Source organism: Coregonus clupeaformis, chromosome 8 (genome assembly GCF_020615455.1).
Source record: "Coregonus clupeaformis isolate EN_2021a chromosome 8, ASM2061545v1, whole genome shotgun sequence".
NCBI classification, from domain to species: domain Eukaryota; kingdom Metazoa; phylum Chordata; class Actinopteri; order Salmoniformes; family Salmonidae; genus Coregonus; species Coregonus clupeaformis.
The window spans coordinates 10,246,498-10,264,191 of NC_059199.1; the positions used below are offsets into that span (position 1 = coordinate 10,246,498).

Genomic DNA, 17,694 nt, shown 5'->3' on the forward strand with positions numbered 1-17,694 from the left:
AATGACTTAGTGCACACAAAATGTACTTGTTATCTTAAGTTGACACACACAGCACTTTACAGAGCAGCTCAAGTTTCTCTTGACATCATAGCTATGATGAGCCAGCTACCAGTAACGTTACTTGAGAACACAGACTGGTTAGCGTTAGTTAGCCAGCTGCCTGAAGTAGGCTAACAAGCCAACTTTAAAATGACAACTAGCCCAGCTAACTAGCTAGCGAAGTTAGCATAATACATTGCGACGTGTTTAGCTAGCATAACAGTTAAACTCTTTTGGCAGTTCGTCAGCTGTTAATCACTTTGGCTAGTTAACTAGTTTAGTTAGGGTAGTTAGCACAGCTAATCGGATGACACTTGTCAGTGTTACTCCCAATTTGGAAAATATTAACTGAAAACATCGTTTTCATAATCACTGCGACTTAGGCTTTTGCCAGAATAGCAATTGTGTGTGTGGTTAGCTAGCCGATAAAACTAACGTTAGCTAGCTAGCTAGTTAAGTTAGCTTCTTCAACAAGTTTGAACAGGCTAGCAACACTGGTCCCGAAAGACTTGCTAGTTTAGCTAGTCCGAGAGCGGGAGAGACCCGACTCCCAGTCGCTTTTCAACCGTTCCCCAGTTACGGGAAAATGCCTTTACACACAAAGTGGAGGAATACAAGAATATGTCCTGACACCGGACTCTTTTCTTACCGGAGTGTCGGCCCGATACAGTTGGTGTCTGTGCTCTCTATCTCCCGTAGGATGCGTTCCTGTTCCGCTGCTATTTCACCGTTCGCCATGTTTCCATATCCCACCGTAGAACCGGACAGAGGAGAAACGCCGCTCCTTGCGTCACCTAAAAAACACAACAACAACGCAGATACTCCTTTGAGTTCACCTTCCTTTCCTTGCTAGTTTACTTGCCCACTTTCCCTTGCTATAGCTAGTGTTTTGGTTGCCCTCTTCTTGCAATAAATAGTATAAGATAACTTGGATGACAATCACAGTGGTGAAAGGGTTTGACATTTCCATGTTCTGACCTAGCCCAATAATGGACTAAAAAAGCCTAAAGTTACTCCTTATAGTCAAAGGACCTTAAATGTTCTGTTTAATTAAAAGGCGAATCTGCTCTGGAAGACAAAACACACAAATACTCCATCTAAACGTAAATTATAAATTGCGGTATGGTTCTAGAAACAAATCCCTCTACTTTCATATCACATAATAATTTCACAAATACAAAATGCACACTTACTGTACACTGTTTTAAGCGACGCGTGTTAATGTTCAGATCGAGCGTCAAGGCTCTTAACAAAACGACCCCTGTACAGAAGACGCCTTTGTCCAATGACTCTTATGTGTATGGAACTGTGAGTCATGATAAAGGGCCAATTCTGACCATTAGCATCACTCTTTGGTGGCAGTAGCACACCTCTTATCGTCCATAAATCATGGATCATTGGATTCAAGAGAGGTAGCGGAAATGTTCAATTCCCTTGCCTTTGCACATTCATTGATAATGCTGCGCTGCTCAATAAAGGTATAGTTTGGTGACACTTCCGCTTCCACTCCGTGTTTTGTTAAGGCAGTCCATGTTTTACTTTTACCTCGGCCATGGCAGGTGGGAGTGTCTCGCGTCTTGCGTGAGGAAGTGATGGGAAGTTCGGCTCTTTTTACTGATTCGGATCTTTTCGACTCGTTCAGTCAAAAGAACAAATCTTTCGACTCATTTCGTTCATTTGAGTCAGTAATGCCCAGGGCACGCAGGACCCCCTACCGGCGAACGATGAACTGAAACCTCGAAGGAGTCATGATTCTACAAGCCTCTCGTTCACATGTCATTCACCACAACAGGGGGCTTATTGGAGCTGTCATTTGTGACTGAGACTTCTAAACGTGTGCTTTAAACAATGTACATTTGTTGATTGCTAGGAATACACAATAATATTATTCCTTGATACATTTGAAACGAGGTCTAGCTGTGGCCGTAATTGTGAATGACTAGATTGCGAATGACTCTTGGCGGAATGTATTACTTGATAGCCATGACGGTGGTAATAAGTATAATACCGTTCACGTCCTGGAACCCCCCAAAATATTCGTTTATTGAGTTTGTTGAGTTTGTGTCCATCGTAACATTCAATAATCAAATAATTGAATTCATTTTTGCAGCATATGCGATCAAATATCATGTGTTGTTCTGCTCTATGCTGCCTGCAGCATGATCTATTTTCCTCCTGTGTGCTACCTATATCCTCCCGATAGAATCCCCATACTTTAACGATGACATCTTCTCCATCCTAGAGGGGGAGATCAACCATTTCCAGGCCCAGGGACATGTACTAGTCTGTGGGTGACCTAAACGCCAGAACTGGATAAGAACCTGACACCCTCAGCACACAGGGGGACAAACACCTACCTGGAGGTGACAGCATTCCCTCCCAAATATGCCCCCCTAGACACAACTATTACAAAACAACCAACAAAAAATGGGTCACAACTCCTGCAGCTCTGTCGCACGCTGGGTCTGTACATAGTCAATGGTAGGCTAAGAGGGGACTCCTATGGTAGGTACACCTATAGCTCATCTCTTGGCAGTAGTACTGTAGACTACTTTGGTCCTCTGTAGCTCAGCTGGTAGAGCACGGCGCTTGTAACGCCAAGGTAGTGGGTTCGATCCCCGGGACCACCCATACACAAAAAAAAAATGTATGCATGCATGACTGTAAGTCGCTTTGGATAAAAGGGTCTGCTAAATGGCATATTATTATTACTTTATCACTGACCTCAACCCAGAGTCTCTCAGAGCGTTCACATTCAGCCCACTGACACCCCTATCAGATCACAGCAAAATCACAGTCTACCTGAACAGAGAAATACTCAATCATGAGGCATCAAAGCCAAAGGAACTGCACAATATTAAAGAAATGCTATAGATGGAAGGAAAGTAGTGTAGAAATCTACCAGAAAACAATTAGGAAACAACACATTAAATCCCTTTTAGACAACTTCCTGGAAAAAAAGATTTCACTGTAGTAGTGAAGGTGTAAACTTGGCAGTAGAAAGCCTAAACAGTATATTTGACCTTTCGGCTTCCCGATCAAATCTAAAAACAACAACCTAAGAAAATTAACAACAATGACAAATGGTTTGATGAAGAATGCAAAAACCTAAGAAAGAAATTGAGAAACCTATCCAACCAAAAACATAGAGACCCAGAAAACCTGAGTCTACGCCTTCACTATGGTGAATCACTAAAACAATACAGAAATACACTACGGAAAAAGAAGGAACAGCATGTCAGAAATCAGCTCAATGTAATTGAAGAATCCATAGACTCTAACCACTTCTGGGAAAATTGGAAAACACTAAACAAACAACAACACGAAGAGCTATCTATCCAAAATGGAGATAAACCACTTCTCCAATCTTTTTGGCACTATAACAAAGAACAAACAGCAAAAACATATACGTGATCAATTATATTATTATAATATTTGGAACCAAGGACTGATCACCCCAATCCACAAAAGTGGAGACAAATTTGACCCCAATAACTGCAGTGGGATATGCGTCAACAGCAACCTTGGGAATATCCTCTGCATTATCATTAACAGCAGACTAGTTCATTTCCTCAGTGAAAACAATGTACTGAGCAAATGTCAAATAGTCTTTTTACCAAATTATCGTTCAACAGACCACGTATTCATCCACACCCTAATTGACAAAAAAACAAAACAAAACAAAGACTTCTCATGTTGATTTAAAAAAAGCTTTTGACTCAATTTGGCATGAGGGTCTGCTATACAAATTGATAGAAAGAGGTGTTGGGGAAAAAACATACAACATTATAAAATCCATGTACACGGACAACAAATGTACGTTTAAAATTGTCAAAAACCACAAACATTTCTTTCCACAGGGCCGTGGGGTGAGACAGGGATGCAGCTTAAGCATTTACATTTACATTTTACATTTTAGTCATTTATCCAGAGCTACTTACAGTTAGTGATAAGCTTAGCATACATTTTTTTTTCATAAGCCCCACCCTCTTCAACATACAGTGGGGAAAAAAAGTATTTAGTCAGCTATGTACCTATGATGAAAATTACAGGCCTCTCTCATCTTTTTAAGTGGGAGAACTTGCACAATTGGTGGCTGACTAAATACTTTTTTTTCCCCACTGTATATATCACTAGAGAGGTTGAGGGCTTCAAGTTCCTTGGTGTCCACATCACCAACAAACTATCATGGTACAAACACACCAAGACAGTCGTGAAGAGGGCACGACAAAGCCTATTCCCTCTCAGGAGAATGAAAAGATTTGGCATGGGTCCTCAGATCCTCAAAAGTTATACAGCGGCACCATCGAGAGCATCCTGACTGGTTCCATCACCGCCTGGTATGGCAACTGCTCGGCCTCCGACCGCAAGGCACTACAGAGGGTAGTGCGTACGGCGCAGTACATCACTGGGGCCAAGCTTCCTACTATCCAGGACCTCTATACCAGGCGGTGTCAGAGGAAGGCCCTAAAAATTGTCAAAGACTCCAGCCACCCTAGTCATAGACTGTTCTCTCTGCTACCGCACGGCAAGCGGTACCGGAGCGCCAAGTCTAGGTCCAAAAGGCTTCTGAACAGCTTCTACCCCCAAGCCATAAGACTCCTGAACAGCTAATCATGACTACCCAGACTATTTGCATTGTCCCCCCACCCCACCCCATCCCCTTATTTTACGCTGCTGCTACTCTGTTTATTATTTATGCATACTATTTATGCATCTCAAGACATCAGTCAGGAAGTTAAAGCTTGGTCGCAAATGGGTCTTCCAAATGGACAATGACCCCAAGCATACTTCCAAAGTTGTGGCAAAATGGCTTAAGGACAACAAAGTCACGGTATTGGAGTGGCCATCACAAAGCCCTGACCTCAATCCTATAGAAAATGTGTGGGCAGAACTGAAAAAGCGTGTGCGAGCAAGGAGGCCTACGAACCTGACTCAGTTACACCAGCTTTGTCAGGAGGAATGGGCCAAAATTCACCCAACTTATTGTGGGAAGCTTGTGGAAGGCTACCCGAAACGTTTGTCCCAATTTAAAGGCAATGCTACCAAATACTTATTGAGTGTATGTAAACTTCTGACCCACTGGGAATGTGATGAAATAAATAAAAGCTGAAATAAATAATTCTCTCTACTATTATTCTGACATTTCACATTCTTAAAATAAAGTGGTGATCCTAACTGATCTAAGACAGGGAATTTCTACTAGGATTAAATGTCTGGAATTCTGAATAACTGAGTTTAAATGTATTTGGCTAAGGTGTATGTAAACTTCTGACTTCAACTGTAGTGTTTTCCTTGATGGCCAAAAAGCTCAATTTGAGTCTCATCTGACCAGAGTACCTTCTTCCATATGTTTGGGGAGTCTCCCACATGCCTTTTGGCGAACACCAAACATGTTTGCTTATTTTTTTCTTTAAGCAATAGCTTTTTTCTGGCCACTCTTCTGTAAAGCCCAGCTCTGTGGAGTGTATGGCTTAAAGTGGTCCTATGGACAGATACTCCAATCTCCGCTGTGGAGCTTTGCAGCTCCTTCAGGGTTATCTTTGGTCTCTTTGTTGCTTCTCTGATTAATGCCCTCCTTGCCTGGTCCGTGAGTTTTGGTGGGCGGCCCTCTCTTGGCAGGTTTGTTGTGGTGCCATATTCTTTCCATTTTTTTATAATGGATTTAATGGTGCTCCGTGGGATGTTCAGTTTCAGATATTTTTTTATAACCCAACCCTGATCGGGACTTCTCCACAACTTTGTCCCTGACCTCTTTGGAGAGCTCCTTGGTCTTCATGGTGCCGCTTGCTTGCTTGGTGGTGCCCCTTGTTTAGTGGTGTGGCAGACTCTGGGGCCTTTCAGAACAGGTGTATATATACTGAGATCATGTGACAGATCATGTGACACTTAGATTGCACACAGGTGGACTTTATTTAACTAATTATGTGACTTCTGAAGGTAATTGGTTGCACCAGATCTTATTTAGGGGCTTCATAGCAAAGGGGGTGAATACTTATGCAGGCACCACTTTTCCGTTAATTATTTTTTAGACTTTTTTAATACTTTTTTTTTCATTTCACTTCACCAATTTGGACTATTTTGTGCATGTCCATTACATGAAATCCAAATTAAAATCCATTTAAATTACAGGTTGTAATGCAACAAAATAGGAAAAACGCCAAAGGGGGTGAATACTTTTGCAAGGCACTGTATGTGCAGACTCAGTGAGCATAGCCTTGCTATTGAGAAAGGCTGCCGTAGGCAGACCTGGCTCTCAAGAGAAGACAGGTTATGTGCACACTGCCCACAAAATGAGGTGGAAATTTCCTAATTTCCTGCCAAATGTATGACCATATTAGAGACACATATTTCCCTTAGATTACTCAGACCCACAAAGAATTCGAAAACAAATCCAATTTTGATAAACTCCCTTATCTACTGTGTGAAATTCCACAGTTTGCAATCACAGCAGCAAGATTTGTGACCTGTTGCCACAAGAAAAGGGCAACCATTGAAGAACAAACACCATTGTAAATACAACCCATATTTATTTATTTTCCCTTTTGTAGTTTAACTATTTGCATATCGGTACAACACTGTATGTAGACATAATATGACATTTTAAATGTCTTTATTCTTTAGGAACTGTTGTGTAATGTTTACTGTAAACACTTTTGTTTATTATCTATTTCACTTACTTTGGCAATGTAAACATATGTTTCCCATGCCAATAAAGCCCTTTGAATTTAATTGAATTTAATTGATTCCAAGGTGTGGGAAGTGTGCAGGAGGGCATGGAGTGTGGGGTTAGTTGGATGGGTGTTTTATTTTAATTACATTTTTTATTTTCCCCTTTTCCCATTTTGTTTCACAAAGTATAATGGATTTATATTTTAGTCCAGTTTGGGGCGGTAATGCAACATATTGGATGCCGACCGCCGTTATACCCCATTGAAGAAGAGGAACTGCGCATCACCAGCACAGATAGAACAATGAGACAGATATTTCACCGGATGTATAAATGTGAAGCATCCGCTTGTCGTTTCCACTCACTACATAGCTAACTATGGTAGTGCGAGGAAGCCCAGTGGCCGGCAGTGGGAGAAGATGGATCTAGATGGATTTTGACCTACATTCTGCAAATGTTCTCATCGATGAAACATTTGATCTCAATACAATTTTCTGCTCCCCAAACTACAATATGGACTAGGTTTTGTAGACGTTACCCTTTGCCAAAGTTTGAAAAAAAAAATAGCGTTGTTTAGAAGGAGTGCAAAGGCGAATAGAGTTATTGCACACACGTACTTCACAGAGTAGGCGGAAATATGCACGTTTGCTAGAACACGCCAACAGGACCTCGCTTGGCTCTGCCCAACTCCTTGCTGTTCTGCCCACTATGACTCATTTGTTCCCGTTTGAAACGACGGGCTGTGGTCTATCTTGGTGAAGTTATAGGAGTCTTTGTCACTAGCGTGAGGTTCGAAGTTCAAAGCGTTTGAAGTAAACAACAGCAACAGCATGGAGGTAAGATAACTGCCTTAAAAAAATAATCTCTAAAACCAATTCAAAATGTACACATAAACCGCTTGTTTCGATGGAAAGTCACTGAATGCTGCGAATACATTGTCTTGGGATGCTTTTGAACTGAGGAGCCTGCAGAATGGTTGGCCATTCTGTTCAATCCAAGGAGCATAGTCCATTTATTGTCATTAGTGGAAAAGGACAAATGTAGCTAACGAGAGGCTTAGGCCTTCAATCATTGGCCTCTGGTTTTGTACAGTATTACATTATATTGTTTTGTACAGTATTACACTGTCTGTCTGTTGTAGGTCTATGGTGTGGTTACAGGGTTAGTCTATGTGTTGTAGGTCTATGGTGTGGTTACAGGGTTAGTCTATGTGTTGTAGGTCTATCGTATGGTTACAGGGTTAGTCTATGTGTTGTAGGTCTATCGTATGGTTACAGGGTTAGTCTATGTGTTGTAGGTCTATCGTATGGTTACAGGGTTAGTCTATGTGTTGTAGGTCTATGGTGTGGTTACAGGGTTAGTCTATGTGTTGTAGGTCTATGGTGTGGTTACAGGGTTAGTGTATGTGTTGTAGGTCTATGGTGTGGTTACAGGGTTAGTCTATGTGTTGTAGGTCTATGGTTTGGTTACAGGGTTAGTCTATGTGTTGTAGGTCTATGGTGTGGTTACAGGGTTAGTCTATGTGTTGTAGGTCTATGGTGTGGTTACAGGGTTAGTCTATGTGTTGTAGGTCTATCGTATGGTTACAGGGTTAGTCTATGTGTTGTAGGTCTATCGTATGGTTACAGGGGTTAGTCTATGTGTTGTAGGTCTATGGTGTGGTTACAGGGTTAGTCTATGTGTTGTAGGTCTATGGTGTGGTTACAGGGTTAGTGTATGTGTTGTAGGTCTATGGTGTGGTTACAGGGTTAGTCTATGTGTTGTAGGTCTATGGTTTGGTTACAGGGTTAGTCTATGTGTTGTAGGTCTATGGTGTGGTTACAGGGTTAGTCTATGTGTTGTAGGTCTATGGTGTGGTTACAGGGTTAGTCTATGTGTTGTAGGTCTATCGTATGGTTACAGGGTTAGTCTATGTGTTGTAGGTCTATCGTATGGTTACAGGGTTAGTCTATGTGTTGTAGGTCTATGGTGTGGTTACAGGGTTAGTCTATGTGTTGTAGGTCTATGGTATGGTTACAGGGTTAGTGTATGTGTTGTAGGTCTATGGTATGGTTACAGGGTTAGTCTATGTGTTGTAGGTCTATGGTATGGTTACAGGGTTAGTGTATGTGTAGCCTCTGTAGGTTTATATATCAGATGTCTCTTCTCTCCCAGCCCCGGCAGAAGTTGGTAAACTCAGTGGACCGCTGTGTAGACGAAGCCCTGGAAGGCATTGTCTCTAGCTCTGGATGTCTCTCTCTACTGAGGGGCCACAGGGTGGTGGTCAGGGCTGACCTGGAGGCCCTCAGGGGCCGGGTGGCCCTGCTGTCTGGAGGGGGGTCTGGGCACGAGCCAGCACACGCAGGTAGGACACTCATACCTGAATACACACATTCAGACACCAATGTTGCGAATTCAGGGGACCTGACCGGGACTCGAAATCTGGGTCCAGCGACTGTCAACCCAACCATTCTTGACGAGGTCTCTAGATGTATACACACCACACACACACACACACATACACACACACACACAGTCTCTCTCTACTGAGGGGCCACAGGGTGGTGGTCAGGGCTGACCTGGGGGTCCTCAGGGGAGGAGTGGCCCTGCTCTCAGGAGGGGGGCCTGGACACGAGCCAGCACACGCATCCCCTCTCTCTCTCTCCTCTCTCTCTCACTCTCTCTCCTCTCTGTCCTCTCTCTCTCTCTCTCTGTCCTCTCTCTCTCTGTCTCGCTCTCTCTCTCTCTCTCTCTCTCTCTCTCTCTCTCTCTCTCCTTTTGTCTCTCCTCTCTCTCTCCTCTCCTCTCTCTCTATCTCTCGCTCCTCTCTCCTTTCTCTCTCCTCTCTCTCTCTCCTCTCTCCTCTCCTCTCTCCTCTCTCCTCTCCTCTCTCCTCTCCTCTCCTCTCCTCTCTCTCTCTCTCTCCTCTCTCTCCTCTCTCTCCTCTCTCTCTCCTCTCTCTCTCTCTCTGTCCTCTCTCTCTCTGTCCTCTCTCTCTCTGTCCTCTCTCTCTCTCTGTCTCTCTCTCTCTCTCTCTCCTCTCTCTCTCTCTCTGTCTCTCTCTCTCCTCTGTCTCTCTGTCTCTCTCTCTCTTTCTCTCTCTCCTCTCTCCTTCTCTCTCTCTCCTCTCTCCTTCTCTCTCTCTATCTCTCGCTCCTCTCTCCTCTCTCTCTCTCTCTCATTTCTCTCCTCTCTCTCTCTCTCCTCTCCTCTCTCTCTCTCTCTCTCTCCTCTCTCTCTCACTCTCTCTCCTCTCTCTCTCTCTCTCTGTCCTCTCTCTCTCTCTCTGTCTCTGTCTCTGTCTCTGTCTCTCTCTCTCTCTCTCTCTATCTCTCTCTCCTCTGTCTCTCTCTCTCTCCTCTGTCTCTCTGTCTCTGTCTCTCTCTCTCTTTCTCTCTCTCTCCTCTCTCCTTCTCTCTCCTTCTCTCTCTCTCTATCTCTCGCTCCTCTCTCCTCTCTCTCTCTCTCCTTTCTCTCTCCTCTCTCTCTCCTCTCTCTCTCTCTCGCTCCTCTCTCCTCTCTCTCTCTCCTCTCTCTCTCCCCTCTCTCTCTCTCCTCTCTCTCTCCTCTCTCTCCTCTCCTCTCTCCTCTCTCTCCTCTCTCCTCTCTCTCCTCTCTCTCCTTTCTCTCTCTCCAGGGTACATAGGCAGTGGTATGCTATCAGCAGCAGTAGCAGGTGGTGTCTTTGCATCCCCTCCCCCAGCCAGCGTTCTGGCGGCCATTTTGTCTCTACGTGACGCTGGAGCGTTGGGCGTTCTAGTCATCGTTAAGAACTACACCGGAGACCGCCTCAACTTCGGCCTCGCTGCCGAACAGGCCCGTAACCGTGGCGTCGCAGTCGAAATGGTGATTGTCGCCGACGACTGTGCGTTTGATCAACCCAGTAAGGCGGGGAGGAGGGGCCTGTGTGGGACGGTGTTCGTTCACAAGGTAATGGATAAATGGAACAGTGTGTGTGATCTCTTTTTGACCATATTATAAAAGACAAAAGTATAGCATTTTATATTCAGATATAGGATTTTAACCACTGACTTCAACTTTAAACCCAATCATCTAGGACTGTTTTGATGTTACCACATCATCAAAATAAAGTCATTGATCTCTCTTAATCTCGTTCAGCTTGCTGGGGCTCTGGCTGAAGAAGGTTGTCCATTGGATGAGATCGTCTCCAAGGTGACAGAGGCAGTGAAGGGCATTGGTGAGATCTAGGCACGCTCACGACTGTTTCACCCAGTCAGCTTTTCTCTTGTCTGTATCTGTCACGTGAGTATTTACGGCGAGTGTATGTTCCTCCTGTAGGTACTCTGGGTGTCAGCTTATCTCCCTGCAGTGTTCCAGGCTGTCTGCCCTCCTTTGACCTGCCTGCTGGGGAGATGGAGCTGGGACTGGGTGAGATAGAGAGAGAGTGAGGGAGACCTGGTACTGGGTGAGGGAGGGAGAGCTGGTACTGGGTGAGGGAGGGAGAGCTGGTACTGGGTGAGGGAGGGAGAGCTGGTACTGGGTGAGGGAGGGAGACCTGGTACTGGGTGAGGGAGGGAGAGCTGGTACTGGGTGAGGGAGGGAGAGCTGGTACTGGGTGAGGGAGAGAGAGCTGGTACTGGGTGAGGGAGGGAGAGCTGGTATTGGGTGAGGGAGGGAGAGCTGGTACTGGGTGAGGGAGGGAGGGAGGGAGGGAGCTGGGTCTGGGTGAGGGAGGGAGAGCTGGTACTGGGTGAGGGAGGGAGAGCTGGTATTGGGTGAGGGAGGGAGAGCTGGTACTGGGTGAGGGAGGGAGGGAGGGAGCTGGGTCTGGGGGAGGGAGGGAGAGCTGGTACTGGGTGAGGGAGGGAGAGCTGGTACTGGGTGAGGGAGGGAGAGCTGGTACTGGGTGAGGGAGGGAGAGCTGGTACTGGGTGAGGGAGGGAGAGCTGGTACTGGGTGAGGGAGGGAGGGAGAGCTGGTACTGGGTGAGGGAGGGAGGGAGGGGTCTGGGTGAGGGAGGGAGAGCTGGTACTGGGTGAGGGAGGGAGGGAGCTGGGACTGGGTGAGGGAGGGAGAGCTGGTACTGGGTGAGGGAGGGAGGGAGAGCTGGTACTGGGTGAGGGAGGGAGGGAGAGCTGGTACTGGGTGAGGGAGGGAGGGAGCTGGGTCTGGGTGAGGGAGGGAGAGCTGGTACTGGGTGAGGGAGGGAGGGAGCTGGTACTGGGTGAGGGAGGGAGGGAGGGGTCTGGGTGAGGGAGGGAGAGCTGGTACTGGGTGAGGGAGGGAGGGGAGCTGGTACTGGGTGAGGGAGGGAGAGCTGGTACTGGGTGAGGGAGGGAGAGCTGGTACTGGGTGAGGGAGGGAGAGCTGGTACTGGGTGAGGGAGGGAGAGCTGGTACTGGGTGAGGGAGGGAGAGCTGGTACTGGGTGAGGGAGGGAGGGAGCTGGGTCTGGGTGAGGGAGGGAGACCTGGTACTGGGTGAGGGAGGGAGAGCTGGTACTGGGTGAGGGAGGGAGAGCTGGTACTGGGTGAGGGAGGGAGGGAGCTGGGACTGGGTGAGGGAGGGAGAGCTGGTACTGGGTGAGGGAGGGAGGGAGCTGGGACTGGGTGAGGGAGGGAGGGAGCTGGGACTGGGTGAGGGAGGGAGAGCTGGGACTGGGTGAGGGAGGGAGGGAGAGCTGGTACTGGGTGAGGGAGGGAGAGCTGGTACTGGGTGAGGGAGGGAGGGAGCTGGGACTGGGTGAGGGAGGGAGAGCTGGTACTGGGTGAGGGAGGGAGGGAGGGAGCTGGGTCTGGGTGAGGGAGGGAGAGCTGGTACTGGGTGAGGGAGGGAGAGCTGGTACTGGGTGAGGGAGGGAGAGCTGGTACTGGGTGAGGGAGGGAGGGAGAGCTGGTACTGGGTGAGGGAGGGAGAGCTGGTACTGGGTGAGGGAGGGAGGTAGAGCTGGTACTGGGTGAGGGAGGGAGGGAGAGCTGGTACTGGGTGAGGGAGGGAGAGCTGGTACTGGGTGAGGGAGGGAGAGCTGGTACTGGGTGAGGGAGGGAGAGCTGGTACTGGGTGAGGGAGGGAGGGAGAGCTGGTACTGGGTGAGGGAGGGAGAGCTGGTACTGGGTGAGGGAGGGAGGTAGAGCTGGTACTGGGTGAGGGAGGGAGGGAGAGCTGGTACTGGGTGAGTGAGGGAGAGCTGGTACTGGGTGAGGGAGGGAGGGAGCTGGGTCTGGGTGAGGGAGGGAGAGCTGGTACTGGGTGAGGGAGGGAGGGAGAGCTGGTACTGGGTGAGGGAGGGAGGGAGAGCTGGTACTGGGTGAGGGAGGGAGACCTGGTACTGGGTGAGGGAGGGAGAGCTGGTACTGGGTGAGGGAGGGAGGGAGAGCTGGTACTGGGTGAGGGAGGGAGGGAGAGCTGGTACTGGGTGAGGGAGGGAGAGCTGGGACTGGGTGAGGGAGGGAGACCTGGTACTGGGTGAGGGAGGGAGAGCTGGTACTGGGTGAGGGAGGGAGGGCGAGCTGGTACTGGGTGAGGGAGGGAGGGAGAGCTGGTACTGGGTGAGGGAGGGAGGGAGCTGGGACTGGGTGAGGGAGGGAGACCTGGTACTGGGTGAGGGAGGGAGAGCTGGTACTGGGTGAGGGAGGGAGAGCTGGTACTGGGTGAGGGAGGGAGAGCTGGTACTGGGTGAGGGAGGGAGAGCTGGTACTGGGTGAGGGAGGGAGAGCTGGTACTGGGTGAGGGAGGGAGGGAGAGCTGGTACTGGGTGAGGGAGGGAGGGAGAGCTGGTACTGGGTGAGGGAGGGAGGGAGAGCTGGTACTGGGTGAGGGAGGGAGAGCTGGTACTGGGTGAGGGAGGGAGGGAGAGCTGGTACTGGGTGAGGGAGGGAGGGAGAGCTGGTACTGGGTGAGGGAGGGAGAGCTGGTACTGGGTGAGGGAGGGAGGGAGAGCTGGTACTGGGTGAGGGAGGGAGGGAGAGCTGGTACTGGGTGAGGGAGGGAGAGCTGGTACTGGGTGAGGGAGGGAGGGAGGGAGAGCTGGGTCTGGGTACATTACATTAAATGTTTGGAATAGATAACTTATATTGGGGGGGAAAGAGCAGTTAGTTATTTATTATTTAGATCATGTTAATGTCTTTCTCCTCAGGTATCCATGGTGAGCCTGGCATTAAGAGGTCAAAGGTCAGTGTAATAAAGTTAGTGTACAGTATAGGCTGTGTTCCAAATTGCACTCTATCATCTGGTCAAAAGTAGTGCACATATGTAATAAAAGGGTGTCATGTGGTCCCGTGTAGCGCAGTTGGTAGAGCATGGCGTATGTAACGCCAGGGTTGTGGGTTCGATTCCCACGGGGGGCCAGTAAAAGTATGAAAATGTATGCACTCACTAACTGTAAGTTGCTCTGGATAAGAGCGTCTGCTAAAATGACTCGAATGTAAATGTGTAGTAATACGGTGGCATTTGAAATGCACCTGTTGTATTTCTATTAATTTGATCTGTATATCATCGGGGCTGGAGATGTTGTATATCATCGGGGCTGGAGATGTTGTATATCATCGGGGCTGGAGATGTTGTATATAATCGGGGCTGGAGATGTTGTATATCATCGGGGCTGGAGATGTTGTATATCATCGGGGCTGGAGATGTTGTATATCATCGGGGCTGGAGATGTTGTATATAATCGGGGCTGGAGATGTTGTATATCATCGGGGCTGGAGATGTTGTATATCATCGGGGCTGGAGATGTTGTATATCATCGGGGCTGGAGATGTTGTATATCATCGGGGCTGGAGATGTTGTATATCATCGGGGCTGGAGATGTTGTATATCATCGGGGCTGGAGATGTTGTATATCATCGGGGCTGGAGATGTTGTATATCATCGGGGCTGGAGATGTTGTATATCATCGGGGCTGGAGATGTTGTATATCATCGGGGCTGGAGATGTTGTATATCATCGGGGCTGGAGATGTTGTATATCATCGGGGCTGGAGATGTTGTATATCATCGGGGCTGGAGATGTTGTATATCATCGGGGCTGGAGATGTTGTATATCATCGGGGCTGGAGATGTTGTATATCATCGGGGCTGGAGATGTTGTATATCATCGGGGCTGGAGATGTTGTATATCATCGGGGCTGGAGATGTTGTATATCATCGGGGCTGGAGATGTTGTATATCATCGGGGCTGGAGATGTTGTATATCATCGGGGCTGGAGATGTTGTATATCATCGGGGCTGGAGATGTTGTATATCATCGGGGCTGGAGATGTTGTATATCATCGGGGCTGGAGATGTTGTATATCATCGGGGCTGGAGATGTTGTATATCATCGGGGCTGGAGATGTTGTATATCATCGGGGCTGGAGATGTTGTATATCATCGGGGCTGGAGATGTTGTATATCATCGGGGCTGGAGATGTTGTATATCATCGGGGCTGGAGATGTTGTGTATAATCGGGGCTGGAGATGTTGTATATAATCGGGGCTGGAGATGATGATGATGATGATGCCATGATGACCTCTCTTTTAGGTGACCTCGGCAGACCAGGTGGTGAAGACCATGGTAGACCATATGACCAACCCTGCCAGCCAATCACATCTGTCGCTGAAGTCGGGTACAAGGGCCACCACACTTAATCAGTGAAAAGTTGAAAATGTGGAAAACTCCTTTTAACCATGTACCCTCCTTTTAACCATGTACCCTCCTTTTAACCATGTACCCTCCTTTTAACCATGTACCCTCCCTCTCTCCGTTACAGGTGACAGTGTGGTTCTGTGTGTCAACAACCTTGGAGCGCTGTCTTGTCTAGAGATAGCTGTTGTTACTAGTTCTGCCATTCACTACCTGGGTAAGACACTAACTGCCAAACTGTGTGAATAACAATGCATAATATTGTATTTTATTGCATTATGAAAAGCTAATTGTTAACCTCACATCGTTATTGGGGGCACCTTGTTTACATTCTCTGTGGAATCTCTCTTTGAATTCAGTTATTTTTTTTGCCATGGTTACAGAGGGTCGTGGGGTGCGGGTTGCCCGGGCGATGTCGGGGTCATTTATGACATCACTGGAGATGGCCGGAGTGTCTCTGTCACTGATGAGAGCAGACCAGGAGATACTCCGACTGTTTGGTGAGAGCACACAGTCACCTTGTAACACTGGTTTGGTGAGAACACACACAGTCACCTTGTAACACTGGTTTGGTGAGAACACACACAGTCACCTTGTAACACTGGTTTGGTGAGAACACACACAGTCACCTTGTAACACTGGTTTGGTGAGAACACACACAGTCACCTTGTACCACTGGTTTGGTGAGAACACACACAGTCACCTTGTAACACTGGTTTGGTGAGAACACACACAGTCACCTTGTAACACTGGTTTGGTGAGAACACACACAGTCACCTTGTAACACTGGTTTGGTGAGAACACACACAGTCACCTTGTAACACTGGTTTGGTGAGAACACACACAGTCACCTTGTAACACTGGTTTGGTGAGAACACACACAGTCACCTTGTAACACTGGTTTGGTGAGAACACACACAGTCACCTTGTAACACTGGTTTGGTGAGAACACACACAGTCACCTTGTAACACTGGTTTGGTGAGAACACACACAGTCACCTTGTAACACTGGTTTGGTGAGAACACACACAGTCACCTTGTAACACTGGTTTGGTGAGAACACACACAGGGAGAATCTCAATTGGTTCTGCACACCTCTCCTCGGACCTCTCTCACCTCTTTTTGAAAAAGGTCAAAGTTAAATGAGCGGAGGCGATAGGGGAACGTGGAAACAAATGCACTTGTATGAAATGAGACTCCAGTCGCGCGTCATCATGAAGTTTACAGAGGAGGAATCCATAAATAAATGTGTAAAGTGATAGTTAAAAGGATACGATAGTTTTAACATGTTGTCATGCCTTTCTCCTTTGAGAAATCAACAGCTGAATGAAAGGGGGTGTGGTGGATTATAAAACACTTTGGCACTAGCTGTCACGAGGATACTCTTGTGCATCCTCTGTCGAGGAGGGGAACAGACTCCTACTAACCAATGGACACTCCTCAACCACTTATCGGTTTCCCAGGAGTCAAGGAGAAGACACACTATTGCCCAATTGAGAATCTCCCCCACACACACTGCCGAATACGCTGACAAATACCTCCCCATCTCTCTCTCTCTCTCTCTCTCTCCCTCTCTCCCTCCCCATCTCTCTCTCCTCCGTCCCCCCATCTCTCTCCCTCTTTCCCCCATCTCCCTCTTTCCCCCATCTCCCTCCCTCCCCATCTCTCTCTCTCCCTCCCTCCCCCATCTCCCTCCCTCCCCCCATCTTCCTCCCTCCCAATCTTTCTCTCTCTCCCTCCCTCTCCATCTCTCTCTCTCCCTCCCTCCCCCCATCTCCCTCTCTCCCTCCCTCCCCATCTCTCTCTCTCCCTCCCTCCCCATCTCTCTCTCTCTCCCTCCCTCCACATCTCTCTCCCTCCCCATCTCCCCATCTCCCGCCACATCTCTCTCCCCCCATCTCTCTCCCCATCTCCCTCTCAGATGCCAAGACCACAGCCCCTGCCTGGCCCAACCTCAGCACTGTGTGTATCAGTGGGAGGAGTTACATTCTGGACCCTCCAGCGAAAGACATGCAAGAGACCTCGCACACAGAAGGTACGGTTAGGACAACACACACACTTACACACACCTGACACCTCACACGGGCGGTAGCCTACAGCTAAGACCTGTTGGAATAGTATCATGCCAAGGCTTAGCTCACTGGGCTAACAGTCTTGGGGGATGCAGGAGACCTAGGTTTAGCTCACTGGGCTAACAGTCTTGGGGGATGCAGGAGACCTAGGTTTAGCTCACTGGGCTAACAGTCTTGGGGGATGCAGGAGACCTAGGTTTAGCTCACTGGGCTAACAGTCTTGGGGGATGCAGGAGACCTAGGTTTAGCTCACTGGGCTAACAGTCTGGGGGATGCAGGAGACCTGGGTTTAGCTCACTGGGCTAACAGTCTTGGGGGATGCAGGAGACCTAGGTTTAGCTCACTGGGCTAA

At 48.0% G+C, this 17,694-nt stretch overlaps 2 protein-coding genes across 7 annotated transcripts in view; one reads left to right on the forward strand and one right to left on the reverse strand.

The window, feature by feature from the left end:
• The window catches only part of LOC121571077 (exocyst complex component 6B), a 192,009-nt gene extending 190,550 nt beyond the window's left edge, over window positions 1–1,459 (reverse strand). For 2 of the 5 annotated variants that reach the window (XM_045221781.1, XM_045221780.1), the window contains exons 1-2: window positions 1,233–1,457; window positions 689–833 (exon numbers count right to left, since the gene is read on the reverse strand). In XM_045221781.1, the coding sequence (XP_045077716.1) occupies window positions 689–777 (89 nt within the window). In that variant the 5' untranslated portion in view covers window positions 778–833; window positions 1,233–1,457. Of the gene's footprint in view, window positions 1–688; window positions 834–1,232 lie in introns of all 5 variants that reach the window. The other 3 variants (XM_045221783.1, XM_045221782.1, XM_045221784.1) reach the window with 2 other exon arrangements.
• Window positions 1,460–7,105: 5,646 nt separating this feature from the next.
• The window catches only part of tkfc (triokinase/FMN cyclase), a 24,670-nt gene continuing 14,081 nt past the window's right edge, over window positions 7,106–17,694 (forward strand). The window contains exons 1-10 of one of the 2 annotated variants that reach the window (XM_041882330.1): window positions 7,106–7,545; window positions 8,864–9,053; window positions 10,326–10,618; window positions 10,808–10,886; window positions 10,988–11,077; window positions 13,784–13,818; window positions 15,169–15,253; window positions 15,398–15,487; window positions 15,654–15,770; window positions 17,192–17,305. In XM_041882330.1, the coding sequence (XP_041738264.1) occupies window positions 7,540–7,545; window positions 8,864–9,053; window positions 10,326–10,618; window positions 10,808–10,886; window positions 10,988–11,077; window positions 13,784–13,818; window positions 15,169–15,253; window positions 15,398–15,487; window positions 15,654–15,770; window positions 17,192–17,305 (1,099 nt within the window). In that variant the 5' untranslated portion in view covers window positions 7,106–7,539. The remainder of the gene's footprint in view (window positions 7,546–8,863; window positions 9,054–10,325; window positions 10,619–10,807; window positions 10,887–10,987; window positions 11,078–13,783; window positions 13,819–15,168; window positions 15,254–15,397; window positions 15,488–15,653; window positions 15,771–17,191; window positions 17,306–17,694) is intronic. The other variant, XM_041882331.1, reaches the window with a different exon arrangement.